The sequence below is a fragment of the Eptesicus fuscus genome, chromosome 12 (assembly GCF_027574615.1).
Source record: "Eptesicus fuscus isolate TK198812 chromosome 12, DD_ASM_mEF_20220401, whole genome shotgun sequence".
Taxonomy (NCBI): Eukaryota; Metazoa; Chordata; class Mammalia; order Chiroptera; family Vespertilionidae; genus Eptesicus; species Eptesicus fuscus.
Genome location: NC_072484.1, coordinates 18,022,636 through 18,036,690, shown reverse-complemented (window position 1 = coordinate 18,036,690; position 14,055 = coordinate 18,022,636). Strand labels below are relative to the sequence as shown.

At 42.3% G+C, this 14,055-nt stretch overlaps 1 protein-coding gene and 1 pseudogene across 1 annotated transcript; one reads left to right on the top strand and one right to left on the bottom strand.

Annotated features, from left to right (window-relative positions):
• Positions 1-1,212: 1,212 nt before the first annotated feature.
• Positions 1,213-3,067, bottom strand: LOC103285863 (bromodomain-containing protein 7-like; annotated as a pseudogene).
• A 5,669-nt stretch (positions 3,068-8,736) lies between these two features.
• On the top strand, positions 8,737-11,222 carry OTOR (otoraplin). The gene is made up of 4 exons (XM_008141109.3): positions 8,737-8,851; positions 9,221-9,360; positions 10,279-10,389; positions 11,199-11,222. Exons 1-4 carry the CDS (start codon positions 8,737-8,739, stop codon positions 11,220-11,222), a joined length of 390 nt encoding a protein of 129 aa, XP_008139331.1.
• The last annotated feature ends 2,833 nt before the right edge of the window (positions 11,223-14,055 follow it).

Genomic DNA, 14,055 nt, shown 5'->3' with positions numbered 1-14,055 from the left:
TCAAATTGGAGTTTTGGCAATCATGTACAGCTGTGTAATTATAAGATGTAGAGTATTCCATCACCCTTCAAAGCTCCCTGTGTAGTCAGTCTTTCCCCCAACCCCCGATAACCACTGACCAGCTTTCTGTTACTATAGTTGTGCCCTGTGTAGAATGCTTTTGAGGTTCATCTCTTTTGTATGTACCAGCAGTTTGTTTTGTCAGTGGATGGGCGTTTGGATTCATTTTGAAGTGAATGAAGTGGCTATGAGCATTCACTTAGTTTATGTGGACCTTTGATATGTTTTATTAGAACGGTGGTCGCCAACCGGTGATCCGTGAGATTCCAAAGGTTGGCGACTGCTGGTTTAAGGAAACCTTTGGAGCAGCAGTTGCCAACCGGTGGTCCGCAGACCACTGGTGGTCCGTGAGGTCCAAAAGGTTGGCGACTGCTATATTAAGAGATTTTGAGTAGATGAGTGACATCTGATTTACTTTTGGAAGCTTTTTATTTTGGTATAATTTCCAATAGATACGAAAGTGACAGAAATAGTACACAGAGCTCTCATAAATGTTTCTGAACCATTTGAAAGTGCATTGACCTGATTCCTCATTATTCTTTAAATACTTGAATGTGTATTTCCCACATAACAAATAGGATCAGCAAAATCAGGAAATAACAATCCAATATTATCCAACCTAATTCAAATGTTGCTGATATCTCAATAATGGCTCAAGAAACTAATTCAGGCTCATGTGTTGCAGGTAGTTGTCATTTCTCTTTAGTCTCCTGTCGCTTCTTAACCCTGTCCTTACCTTTCACAATCTTTTTTTTCCCCTAGGCCCAGGTTCAGCTTTATTACGTAACAGGGCCCAGTATCTGGAACATTAAAACTAATTGTTCCAGACTGGAATCTCAGAAGGAAAGTGGAGGTGGGTGGGAAGAGATCAAAGAACTTGTATGCTATATGCAAAACTCATGGACATAGACAATAGGGTGGTGAAGGGCTGGAGACGGGGGCAGGCTAAAAGGGACCAATGGGGGGAAAAGGGGACATGAAATACTTTAAAAAATAAAGATTTGATTTAAAAAAGAAAAAAATTTTAAATACTCTTAATTGTTCCAAAGTTTAAGAACACAATTTATAATATATTCAATAGCTTCTGAAAAGCATTTCTAAGTTAAGAATGAAGAAATATGTCCATAATATATAATAAAATACGAGTTAGCATCAAATCCCATCAGGCCCACACTCAGCAACATCAGTCTTTTTGCTTTCTTCAAAATCCGTTATACCCACTGGGCTGTGTTGCACGATGGGGTAGGGGATGGAAATGCCCATTGCTTTCCAAACTCCGTACATGCTGACGACATTACCTGGAGTTACTTGCTGTGCACGTTCTTTAAGGTTATTGGTCACTGCTCAGTGAGATACATTTCTCTGCATGGGAAACAGATCATGTTGGGAGTGGGTCTGGTGCTCAGGCGCTTGTTTTGGGCTCCCTGGAGCTCACTGAGCAATTTGGTTTTCACATCGTTTCCTCTGGAACACCAGCTTCTTCAGTCAAAAAATGTTCACTGGAGCACCAAAGTTTGCTACTGCTTCGAGTGCTGACTCCTGGAGTCCACCCTCTGGGCTGGCTCTATTTCTGTAATCTCTATTTCTTTGGCTGTGTCGAGCGTCCTAGTCTGGCCTTCACCTTCAGGTAATAACGTCTCCAACTTCTGCAGCGTTCTAGAATGTCCTCCTTTTGTTAAAATATCCAATAAAGTATCTGCCATGACATATAGATAATCTTGACATGTGGCCAAAAACTTGTCTTTGCTGAAATCTTGGGAGAGATCTAGTCTTTCCCTTAGGTTGACTAGATCAAATCAGAATTGTCCCTGCTGATATTGGCAAATGTGGAGTCATGGCGTGGTGCATAAGAACTGTAGGGCCTGCAATTCAAGTATAACACCAGAGTTACTTTGTTCCTTTAATCTCCTTTGAACCCCTGCAGAGTATTCCGCCTGGAGCTTTCCAGTGGTCATGTCCTGTCTCCAGGGGCAGTAGCCACGTTAGCCACCTTCTCCTACAATGGGATCCACAGGGTGAAGTCCCAGCATTGTTCCGTCTGGTTTTCTTCTTTCAAATTCACACTTGACTATTAATAAGATACCAGGTCAACTTCCCTCCTGCTCTCTCTTTCTAAATGATTGCTCTTAATTTTACCTTCAAGCACATTTTTGTCTTTCTTTTTGTTTTCCTCTTTGGGATTCAAAGGCTTGTGTTCCCATCTTGCCTGAGTCCTCCCTTTTGGTGACCAGCAGCTGCCATCCTCCCCTCTCTGTGGGGTGTCCGTTCGGTCTTCCTGCTTTCGACTCTTCTGCAAATCTGCCATGAAATCTGTGCTCTGCGTCAGGCTCTGAATTCTCTCCTGGCTAAGAATGTTCACTCCTGAGTGCAATAGCTTCGTTGCAGCTTTATAATAAGTGGTCTCTGGTTTGATGTAAATCATAGCATCAGTACACATAAGCTTGAAGTTATCCTTCAGTTCTGTAGACTGGTAGTCATTGTTCTTGGTCTTTTCTCTCATGGTACTAAAATCTATTGGGTGGTTAATGATCATGAAGTAGTTGGGAGCAATAAAGTCAGTCACAGGAAATGAAAAGAAAGCACTTGGGTCTTTTATTTGCAACTGTCTCAGCAGTTGATTCAAAGAGGTGTGTGTTCTACTTGTTTGGCTAAGGAGCTTGAGAGGCTTCTCAGGAGGCAAGTCTAATCCTGCAGGGGCCTGGCCCTGAAGGTCTTTTTCTGCCTCATTCTCCACATGATCCCGATCTGGCTTCTTTTTATCCTCTTTCACACGCATCTGTGTTTTCTCCCTTGGGCTTGCTTCTCATCTTTCTCTTTTTCTGAGTTCTGCCCTTGTGTTTGTCATGATCCTTCTTGACTCATAGAGGCTTGAGTTGTGCCCCGAGCTGCAGGTGGAGAGCTTGTTGACATCTTTCCCTCCTACTTGGAGGACCAGTTTCAAGGGCTTCTCTGCATGTTCCTAGTACAGCCAGGTGTTTGTTTTGTAAGACCTGTGCTTCTTGCCCATGTCCGACCAGAACCATGGTGCCTGCCCCTCAAGCCAGACCCAGGCCCTGCAGCACCGCATCTGGTCAGGGCCAAGTGAGGAAGGGCCAAAGTGGGGTCTGAGAGAGAGCTCCATACCCTCCAACCCAGCCTGAGCCCCTCATGATCTTAATTTTATAGAGAAGATCTATTCTAGCCCTCCCCCTTATTTGTAACTTTCCACCAGTCCCATTAACCTCAATGCATTTACTGACTTGCTCAACCTCCCTGTATGTAATCAAACTTTAGAAAGCAAGGCTTCAAGAGGGAGGGAAGGGAAGGAAAAAGGAGCTAATTATTCTTTGAAGAAGATGTGATCAAATTAGGCTTTTCTGACCTTCTTTACCCATCTATGGGAGTGGGAGTGTCTAGGAGTATTTGGAGGGAACAGTGTTGCTATCTATCTAATATAGTGGTTCTCAATTTTGAATTTGACTTTTGACTTTGGCTGCTGCCAGGAACCAATTCCAACATGTCATAATTGCAAGAGTTTCATCAAAATGTTGGTGAAGCTTGGACTCAACAAGGGCTGAGCCACATATGTAGTTTACCTGTTGTAACGGTTAAAAGGCACTTCCCCCAAACCTGAACAGGATTGTTTGCTGCCAGACAGCTCAGGCTTTCTTACTGTGCATGTTATTGCCTCCTGTTATCCAAACACCTGAACAGCTGTAGGCTATTCCCCAAACTGACAATGTTTCTGTAAACCCTACCCTTTGAAGCCCTACCCTTTGAAGTGTATTATCTCCACCTTGCTTTAGGACAAATTGTGTTAATAAATAGCATGGGGTCCTGAGTCAAGGGGTAGTCTTTAGCTCCTTTAGCTAAAGCTCCTCTGACCCCCAATGCCTTTCAAAATTATCTTTTGTCTATGGACTCTTTCTTAATCTATGCATCAGCTCCTTTCTCCAGATTGCTGAAACCCCTTGTAATGCTGGGACAAGAACCCTTGCAGGTGGCATATTAGAATCATCTGGGAAGCATTTTCAAACATTTTCTAATCCACACTCCATATCAATTAAATCCAGGGTGAAACCCATTCATCAATCATTTTTAAGCTCCTGGGTGGTTCCAGTGTAAGTCAAGGTTAAGAAATAACTAACAAAGTAGATTTCTAACATACCTTACAAGTATGTTATAATGATTAAATCATTCTTTCAAATTGTGTTTTTCAAAGTCTATATAAATACAAGGTAGTATAAAAGTGAAAATTTGTGAAAGGCTCACATCTCCATTTTAAACTTTAAGGCTTGAAGTATTTTCTGTTTGGGTATTTAATAAGCATTTTGTCTTTGGAAAATGTATCCAGCAAAGACCTAATGAAGAATCTGGAGCTCTGGCTAAAACATTTTTCTTTATTTAATTTGCCCTTTAGCAATTCTTCTCAAGCTTTAATGTTCATATGAACCCTTTGCATATCTTGTCATAATGTAGATTCAGATTTAGGAGGTCTGGGGTGAGGTAAGAGAGACTATTTCTATAAAGTGATATCAAAGTTGCTTGTCTCCAGACCATGCTTTGGTGGCCAGACCACTGAGTCTCTGCCCTAATAATTTAGTCAGTGAATATTAATTTTGGAAGAATGAGCCTTTTTTTAAATATGATAAAACCTAGGGACTTTCACCAGAAAAAAAAAAAATGGACATGTGCATGTATACACCTAAGCATACTATTTCAGGGGACTCACACATTTATTCAATGAATACCTATTTATGAGTACTAAGTATTTTTGAGCGCTAATTATAGAGTGATGGGCAAGATAGACAAGATCTCCACCTCATGGAGCTTTGATTGTAGCGTTGGAGGACAAAACACCACCAAGTAAATAAAAAAGGCATGCCACATGCGATCAATGTGACCGGGCAGCTTGTCATGGTCCCATGATGGAGAGATTGGTTGGAGTGCAGGAAGTGGTCTGGTAAATTGGTCTGTCTGTGGAGACATCTTGGCCAGAGACCTGAATGTCACTCACTGGAGGGAAAGCATCCCAGGCAATAAACTCAGAGGTCTGAAGTGGAAATGAGCTTAGCATTTTCAAAAGACAGAGAGCAGCTGGTATGGCAGGCACAGAGCAAGTGAGGGAGAGTGACAGGAGGTGACTTCAGAAGGGCAGAGGCCAGATCACTCAGAGCCTTGCAGGTTGTGAGAAGGAGGTGGCTTCCACCCCACTCACTTGCCCAAGCCTATTTCTAGACCCTAAGGGAGCCACAGTCTCCATTTTACGAACTCCAGAGGGAGACGCCCATTTAGGAAAAAATGTCTTATGGGGATTAAAGACTCAGAGAATACATCTGAAAATACAGAGGAAGGAGGTAAGCAAGCTCAGGACAGAGCCATTTTCTGGACCCCCAGATGAGCAGTGTCTCGAGCATGGCTGCCAGGCACAACTGCTTGCTGAATTATTGCAAGTTGAAGTTGCTATTTGCAAGCAACATTTTATAGAGGCCTCTCTCTAGTCATCACCATGTCTCTGCCCCCTTCAGAATGCTAAGGCATCCCAGGCCTGCCCACGATACACTCAGAAGGCTTGACATCTCTTTACTTCTTCACCTTCAAATGCCCAATAAGGGCTTTGTATTTGCTGAGTTGTGAGGGCTTGGATGTGGCTTTATTCAACGTGTCTCTCTGCTTTGGGGAGCCTATATACAGTGTGGCAATCTGACTTTGCGCAGTCTCCATTTCTTCAAGTGACTCAAAAGGCAATTGTCTTTGAACTCTCCTATGCTGAGGCTTTGGCTTGAGACTGTAAACAGTCTGTAAAACAGCTGCCCCATCAGGATTAAGAAGATATAATACTTCACTTTTCCCAGAGATCCTCTTAGATCCCTAAATTAGAGGAAGGAAAATGCACTGGCATTCTGGTTTCTAATTCATTCTTTTCTTGAAGTGAATGTGAAAATAAAGAATTCAAAATCCCACTTCTAATTTGAGAGCAGACGTATGGAAACAGCACTGAACCACAATCCTGCTAGGCAGTCTTTAGACTGTGTAGTTAAGAAGGCCGCCCTGGCCTTTACTGGGCCTCAGTTTCCTCATCTATAATGAAGAAATTTAATTAAACAAGCTTCTACACCAGGGGCCGCTGTATGAAAGATCCTCCCCTGAAAATCACACTGCCCCCCTGTCCACACACAAACAAAACAAGGAAACTTTACTACACACACACACACACACACACACACTCACACACACACACACCAATCAATCAATTTTTAAAATCCTACTGTAAATATATTTTGCTTTTTCCAGTTTCTCCCTTGGAGAATTATTTTGTACAAAATTAATTTGTAAGTTGAATGGTTGGCCTTCATTTTTTGAGGTGACTGCATTTGGGGGCTGGGTCGGAGAGGCAATGCTCTGAAACGTGGTGGTCCACCAAGTGGGCGGGGCATCCTGACAGGGACCTCTAGTCCATAAACCATGGGGCAGGGCACTTTATCGGAGAGATGCCAGCCCCAAACACTATATAAAACTAGCAACCTACTGTATGTCTCTGCTAATAGAAAGTAAATCTGTGGGACTAGAGCAGGCGTCCTCAAACTATGGCCCGCGGGCCACATGCGGGTGTTTTTGCCGTTTTGTTTTTTTTACTTCAAAATAAGATATGTGCAGTGTGCATAGGAATTTGTTCATAGTTTTTTTTAAACTATAGTCCAGCCCTCCAACGGTCTGAGGGACAGTGAACTGGCCCCCTGTTTAAAAAGTTTGAGGACCCCTGGACTAGAGACTCTTTTATTCACTCCTATGTCTCTAGTGTCTACAACAGTGCCTGGCACAAGGTAGGTACTTAGTAAATTTGTTGAATAGATGGAGCTAGGTATTGTGCTTCAACTGTGGTGGCTTCCAGCTGTGCCACACTTTCCATGGGAAAGATGCCCTGGAGCACAGAAGGGGTGGGAGTGGTAACACAAACCTCTAGCTTTGCTCCCTTCTTTAGGGTCCATAATCCTAAACATTTTGAGACTAACTTTCAAAAGTCTCAGATAAAGTAGGTGGAGAAAAGATTGTTCCATTTTTCCAACCCACCCATCTCTTCCTTTTCCCATTAGTAGGGTCTGAATGTGACTCCTGTGCTACAATCCATGTCCGTCCCAAGACAGACACAATTTCTAAGAATCCTAATATGAACTAGAGGCCCGGTGCTCGAAATTCGTGCACGGGGGGGGGGGGGGAGGGAAGGGTGTCCCTCAGCCCAGCCTGCACCCTCTCCAATCTGGGACCCCTCAAGGGATGTCCGACTGCCCGTTTAGACCCAATCTGGGATCGTGTCTAAACGGGCAGTCGGACATCTGTCTCACAATCCAGGACTGCTGGCTCCCAAATGCTCACCTGCCTGCCTTCCTAATTGCCCCTAACTGCTTCTGCCTGCCAACCTGATCACCCCCTAACAAATCCCCTGCCAGCCTGATTGATGTCTAACTGCTCCCCTGCCAGCCTGTTTGCCCCCAACTTCCCTCCTCTGCCAGCCTGGTCACCCCTAACTGCCCTCTCCTGCAGGCTTGATCGCCCCCAACTGCCCTCCGTTGCAGGTCTGGTCCCTCCCAACTGCCCTCTCCTGCTGGCCATCTTGTGGTGGTCATCTTGTGTCCACATGGGGGCAGCCATCTTGTGTGTTGCAGTGATGGTCAATCTGCATATTACTCTTTTATTAGATAGAATAGAGGCCTGGTGCATGGGTGGGGGCCAGCTGGTCTGCCCTAAAGGGTGTCCCGGATCAGGGTGAGGGTTCCCTTGGGGTGTGGGGCGGCCTGGGCAAGGGGCCTGTGGTGGTTTGCAGGCCAGCCACTCCCCCCGACGACCCAAGCAGAGGCCCTGGTATCTGGGATTTATTTACCTTCTACAATTGAAACTTTGTAGCCTGGAGCGGAGCCAAGCCTTCTGCTTGCTCCATGGTGGCAGGGGATTTATTTATCCTCTATAATTGAAACTTTGTAGCCTTAAGCGGAGGCCTGGGTGGGCCAGGGCAGGCGGAAAGCTTGGCTTCCTCCATCACTGGGGAAACCCAAGCCTCCCTCCTGCTCTCTCGGTGGCCACAGCCATCTTGGTTGGGTTAATTTGCATACTTGCTCCTGATTGGCTGGTGGGCATGGCTTGTGGGTGTAGCAGAGTGGTAGTTAATTTGCATATTACTCTTTTATTATATAGGATGACTTCTAAACTCCAGCATCCTTTTGTTTACCTATTATATAAACCCAGATAGTCAATTGGATTTGTTTAAATCAAAATCCTTTGGACCAAAGATGTAGCTCTCACATTTTCAACAGATTCCTACAGTTAGCACATTTTTGCTCAGAGGTCGAAAGAATATGAGAATTGAACTAAATTTTTTTAAAAAGATTTAAAATTCTCCGAGTTTTTCCAACAATGCCCTGCTGATGCAGTAAACCATAACCAAAGTGGCTTTAACAATGATGGACCAGTTGGAAATCATTTGTGTATAAAAGAAAAAAAAAGACATAGAACTTGAGTCTCTTTGGAAAATCAGATGCTAAGTAGCCCCTGGAGCCCAGTAGCTGTTATGAAAGCAGAGGCACCATCCCATTGGCCGGGGGGATTTACCCAGATGTCTGGCTTTCACATAAAAGACAGGAACCACTGAAGTCAGTTTCCACTTCCACTCAAAGGGCGATAGCATAAGCAGCAAAGAAGGCGATGGCAAGACTATTGTTACTTTTCCTTCCCGGTCTTATGGCCGTAGGCACCGTGCATGGAATATTCATGGACAAACTTGCTTCCAAGAAGCTCTGTGCAGATGAAGAGTGTGTCTGTAAGGACTTTTTAAATGACTTTTATTATATTGTTATTAAATAATTGAAAAACTATCCACTAACAGCACAAAATCTGATTGTTCTTTGAAGTGAATCTTCTTGAAGTGTATGTTTGATTGGCATTGTTTTATCATGGTCTGTATCTCTAGAGAGTTAACCATAGAAAATTTGCGTGGCTAAGATTCTGTTGGATGCAGCTTTAATGCTTTGTATTTCTTACTCCCTTTGAACTGACCAGAAGCTGTGAATGGGGAGGTATTAGTCACTCTGATCTCCTAGTTTTCTGATGTGCTCTGCCTTTTTGCTGTTTTAAAATTTAGGAGCCAAAAAGGTAGTCATTCAATGTTTTGTTTCGTTTTTCCTTTCAGATACTATTTCTCTGGCCAGAGCTCAAGAAGATTACAGTGCCCCAGACTGTAGATTCATTAACGTTAAAAAAGGGCAGCAGATATATGTTTACTCAAAGCTGGTAAAAGAAAATGAAGCTGGAGAATTTTGGGCTGGCAGTGTAAGATGAGATTTTTGAAAATATACACACATCTTGACATATGTTGCTCTTAATTTTTTTCTCTATTACCTATCTTCAATGCATTTTACATGTTTAAAACTGGCTGTTAAGAACAATGTAGAGATTGTAGATGCAAGTACAAAAATTCATGTATATTTGTTTTTATGGTATTTTGAAGAACCAATGACAATTTTATAACAGAACCAAATGCAGGCTTATGTGATGTTTTTGCAAGAAAAACTAGTCAGATACATGGGAACTTGAGCCTCCCAAAGAGTCTGAAACTTATTAAAAGTTACTTGGATTAGCCAAGTAAAGGTATGTATGTTAGCAGTCGGTCTATGTTTCAATATTTTTAAGGAAACTTTAGCCCCCTCTTTAATTCCAAAGAATCTGCCTTTTTTTTTTTTTTTTTTTTTTTAGTTAAATGTGTAATATGGGCCCTGGGGATGGGTAAAGCAGGACTGATTTACTGTCCTCATCGGTAGTGCCACAGATAGATTCTCAGGCAATGAAGAATTAAATCTTAAATTCACTCAAGTATCTGTTCATTTAAATTTTTAAAAACTGAGAAATGCAAGTCCTTTAACATAAAAGTTTACTTTTAAAAATTTACTGACTTTATTTATTTATAATTCCAAAATAATTTCAGGCAGCTCACAAGATTGCAGAAAATAAAGGAATCACTAAAGTAGTGAGACCAGTAAGAGACTGGGCCACAGAAGAATAGATACACAACTTCTGTGGGTTGACTTAATTCTATAAGTGAACTTAAAATTTAAGTCTGAGCCCCCAGAATCCAGAGTGAAATGCAAGGCATTGGCAGTTATGTCATCCTCACTAACAGCAAAGGGAATGCCTGAGGGTTTCTGGAGACTCTCATCTGCTTTCCCCTGACTAGTCCATTTTTCGACACAGGTGTATGGTGATGACCATGAGGACGAGATGGGAATGGTGGGTTATTTTCCCAGAAACTTGGTGGAGGAGCAACACGTGTACCAGGAAGCCACCAAGGAAGTCCCGACCACGGTAAGTGTCTCAGAAGTGGCCAGAGAAAGACTCAGTTCTTGGCATAATGCAGGCTGGTGTTTAACATGCATCATGTAACTCACAACATATATGGAGCAAAGCCCCAGGTTCCCATGGTGACTTCTGAGACAGAGAGGTTTGGGAGAGTATCCATACCTACTATCAAGGTTGAAAGAGTATTGAACTTTCTCCATTGACCTCCCCCTCCCTTTTGTTTTAGTTGAAAGTAATTCATGTCACAAAGAAAGAAACCAAAATAGTATCATCTGACTCTTACTGATGGTCACATATTTATTTGCTAAAGACTTGGGCTGGGGGAAAAATATATCACCTGTATTTAATAAAATCAATACATTCTGGGAAAATCTTTGAATACCTTATTTTTGTGGTAGATAGATTCCACTTATGTATGAAAAAATAAATTACACTCTTTCCAATGCCCTGGGGTCTTGTAAAGCCAGGACAGAAATAAAAGATCCCCTTAGAGCTACTTTGTAAGGTGGTTATTTTGAAGCCAAATAATTTCAAAACATTGCCCAACCTAACCAAATGGGACTCATTTGTCATCGCCTGTTAGCATTGAACTTGAATGTGTCAAATAACCATTCATTAAAGTGTATTTGAGAACCTTCATTTTAAGTAATTTTACTTTAAAGTGATAATTATGTCATAATCTTTGGGTTTCAACCTTTACTTATTTTAAGTCCAAATTAACCTTTGATTATGTATGATTTTAAATAAAGAATCTACATCTGTTTTCTGGCCCCACCTCTCAGTTCATTCTCTTTTTCCTTTTGTTTCTGTTCCAGGATATTGACTTTTTCTGCGAGTAAGAAATTAGACAAATCTGCAAATAGAAAGAAAACATCAAAATTAAGGAGAAAAAGCAAACAAACAAACAAGAAACTCCAAATTCTGTGTCCCTTACTTTGGACTTTGGTTTCCAGGTTTTGTTACCTTACAGGAGGATTAAGGTTTGGGGCCAGAGGTGGCAGAAAAGGAAGGGCTTCAACTCAGTCTCATTTTCTATTGGCTTGGTTTCAGTGAGAGTGGGTGATTGAAAGCAGAGGATTACTTGTCAGCCTTCTCTTACAGGGGGGTGCATAGAGAAGATGGTTCATCTGTAGCTACTTCTAAAATAGTAATTCTTTCCTGCTCTCTGGCTCCTTGTATAAACCTGGTAGATCACACAGGTCTTCCCTTTGGACATGCTGTTTTCTTCCTACGTGACTTTCTGGAAAATTGGAATGTTATAATTTACTCAAAGGCACTGTATCATCAGGGAATACTCCAGGATTGTTGTTACCTTTAATCTTTGATTGATGGCTTTGGGATGTGAAGTTGTTGCGGGGAGGGAGCTATTTGGATGCTTGATATTTGAGCTATGCTTTTAAATTTATCTTTTTTAAAAGTCTCACAAATTATTTCATTTGAATAATTTTACCCTCTAAATGATCAATTTACCCCTCTCCAAATTTTAAATAAGTATGTGTGTACATAGTGGGGGTGGGACAGTTTATAAAATATTTTTAATGAAATAGTTTCCCTTTAATATGTGCTACCACTTGGTGTTATTCAAGCTTCAAGGGAAAAGACACAGAAAAACAAGTCTGTAGGTTATTTTCTCCTTCTGTTTCAACTTGAATTTCCTCTTCCTGTACAAATTCCCCAGTCAAGGACGATGTGGCAAGGAAGTCTGGTGAGGGACGCTGGTTGAGTGGTTCCAATTGACCCATAAGTTTTCCTATATTTAACTGGAAATCTGCTTTGGTTTTGTATTACTAATGTAATTCCTTTGATGTAGTCACAAATTTGTGTTGTTTGTCTATTTACAATGTTAATAAAAATGTCTGTACCACACTCAAAAAATTTCACCATTTCTGAGTTTAAATTTATTTTAAAAACATTTTTACCTTAGGATGTAGAAAGTCATTGGGGGTGAGGGGGCTGGGAATGGGGTGTGTTTCTCAGTTTTCTGTGGTCTGGTCATCCTACAATCATGAAGAGGGGGCCATTTAAGGCAAGTTTTTGTGTATTAAAGCTTTAGAAAACTCTGGCATATTTCCTATGCTTAGAAGAAAGAGAAGTCAAAGGTGCCATTGCCTTTAGCATCACGCACCCCTGCCCCGAGATAAATCTGGGCATTTATTGCTTCTCATGTTTATTGGTTGAGGAGAGATTCGTGCTCTCATGGATCTGATTAAATACAGGGACAGATTAAGCTCATCTGTGTGGTATTTAAACAAATCTCTGGAGGGAGTGGGTATTTCAGCTCTGAGTGGAGAGAAGAAATAGGAGCTAGCACTAGGAAAAAAAAAATCTCATTTCTTCCACCATCAGCCTCATCTATCTGAAATGGTAAACAAAATAAGAGAAAAAGAAATTACACAAGCTAATACCATTCCACATTGTACCCTTGAAATGCAATTTTCGTGACTTAAAGGCCTTCCCACGCTCTGATGTCGTCTCGGCTGTGTCCCCTACAAACACCAGGATATATCAGCAATTCAATCAGGAAATGACATATTGATCACATGCTTTATATAACGACCCTCTCACCCATCATTAACTGAGACAGAGAATGCTCCCCAACCCATGATTTAAATATTTTTCTAAATGGAAATGACTTTTCTGTCACACATGAGCAATTGTTTTAATCATTTTTTCTCAAGCATGTGCTATCCTAAAGCCAGTGTGTGTGGGAGGTAAAAAATGAGGTGGTGCTACTAATAGCTCACCCTGCTTTCCGACCGCTCATCTCCTGTTATCCTCCCGCTCCCCTTTTCCTAGTTGCTTCACCATGTGAATTTATTCTGGACACAAGAACCAGGTGAGGTGGGAATGTTAATTTGAGTAATCCTCTGTAGACGTGGAAAAAAATAACAAGTAAAACGTCTCTCCCTGCTCCTTCTCATCCCTGGTGCCTTATGACTCCAAAGTGATTTAAAGATCTTTTTATCTGCTTCTAGATTTTTTTACTTTTTCTGAGTCTTCAGATGCCACAAATGGATAAAGCTCAAACCTTGACCCTCACGGACCACAAGCACACACACACACTGGTTCCCGGGAAGTAGCCCTCAGCCACGCTCAGAGGGTCAGCAGGGAGAACGGGTCAGATGGAAAGAACCACAGGAAAAGGCAGAGAGGTCTGGGCCCAGGCTAGCTAACTTGAGTGCCCAAATCCTACTGGTACCTGAGGCAGAGAGAGAGAGAGGGTCCTGGGGAAAAGGAACCAAGGATTTTTGAGCAGGGACTATAAACCAGCTCCTTAGATGAGGTTCCCCAGAAGTAGACCTTGAGATGAGGATTTAGGTACAGTGATTTATGAAAGAACTAGAGGCCCAATGCACGAAAATTTGTGCAAGAGTAGGCCTTCCTTCCCCTGGCTGCCGGCACCAGCTTCCCTCCAGCACCCGGGACCCAGGTGGCTTCACTCCAGCCTTGGCTTCGTCTGGAAGGACGTCTGGAAAGACGCCTGCAAGTACGTTTAGTCTAATGGTCTAATTAGCATATTACCCTTTTATTATTATAGATGGCTCCAGGGAAAAGAGGAAGGCGAGAGGAGCAGTAGGACAGGTCAACAAGGGTGCAGCCTTACAGTGCTGGTCTCTGCCCGATCCCACCAGGCCTCAGAGAGTTATCCTCAGGGGCTGCCTAGCCAGAGTC

Coding starts and splice junctions, on each gene's coding strand:
- OTOR (XM_008141109.3), top strand. CDS start 8,737: ATGGCAAGACTATTGTTACTTTTCCTTCCCGGTCTTATGGCCGTAGGC. Junction 9,361..10,278: donor GAGAATTTTGGGCTGGCAGT/GTAAGATGAGAT, acceptor TTTTCGACACAG/GTGTATGGTGATGACCATGA. Junction 10,390..11,198: donor CCAAGGAAGTCCCGACCACG/GTAAGTGTCTCA, acceptor TTTCTGTTCCAG/GATATTGACTTTTTCTGCGA.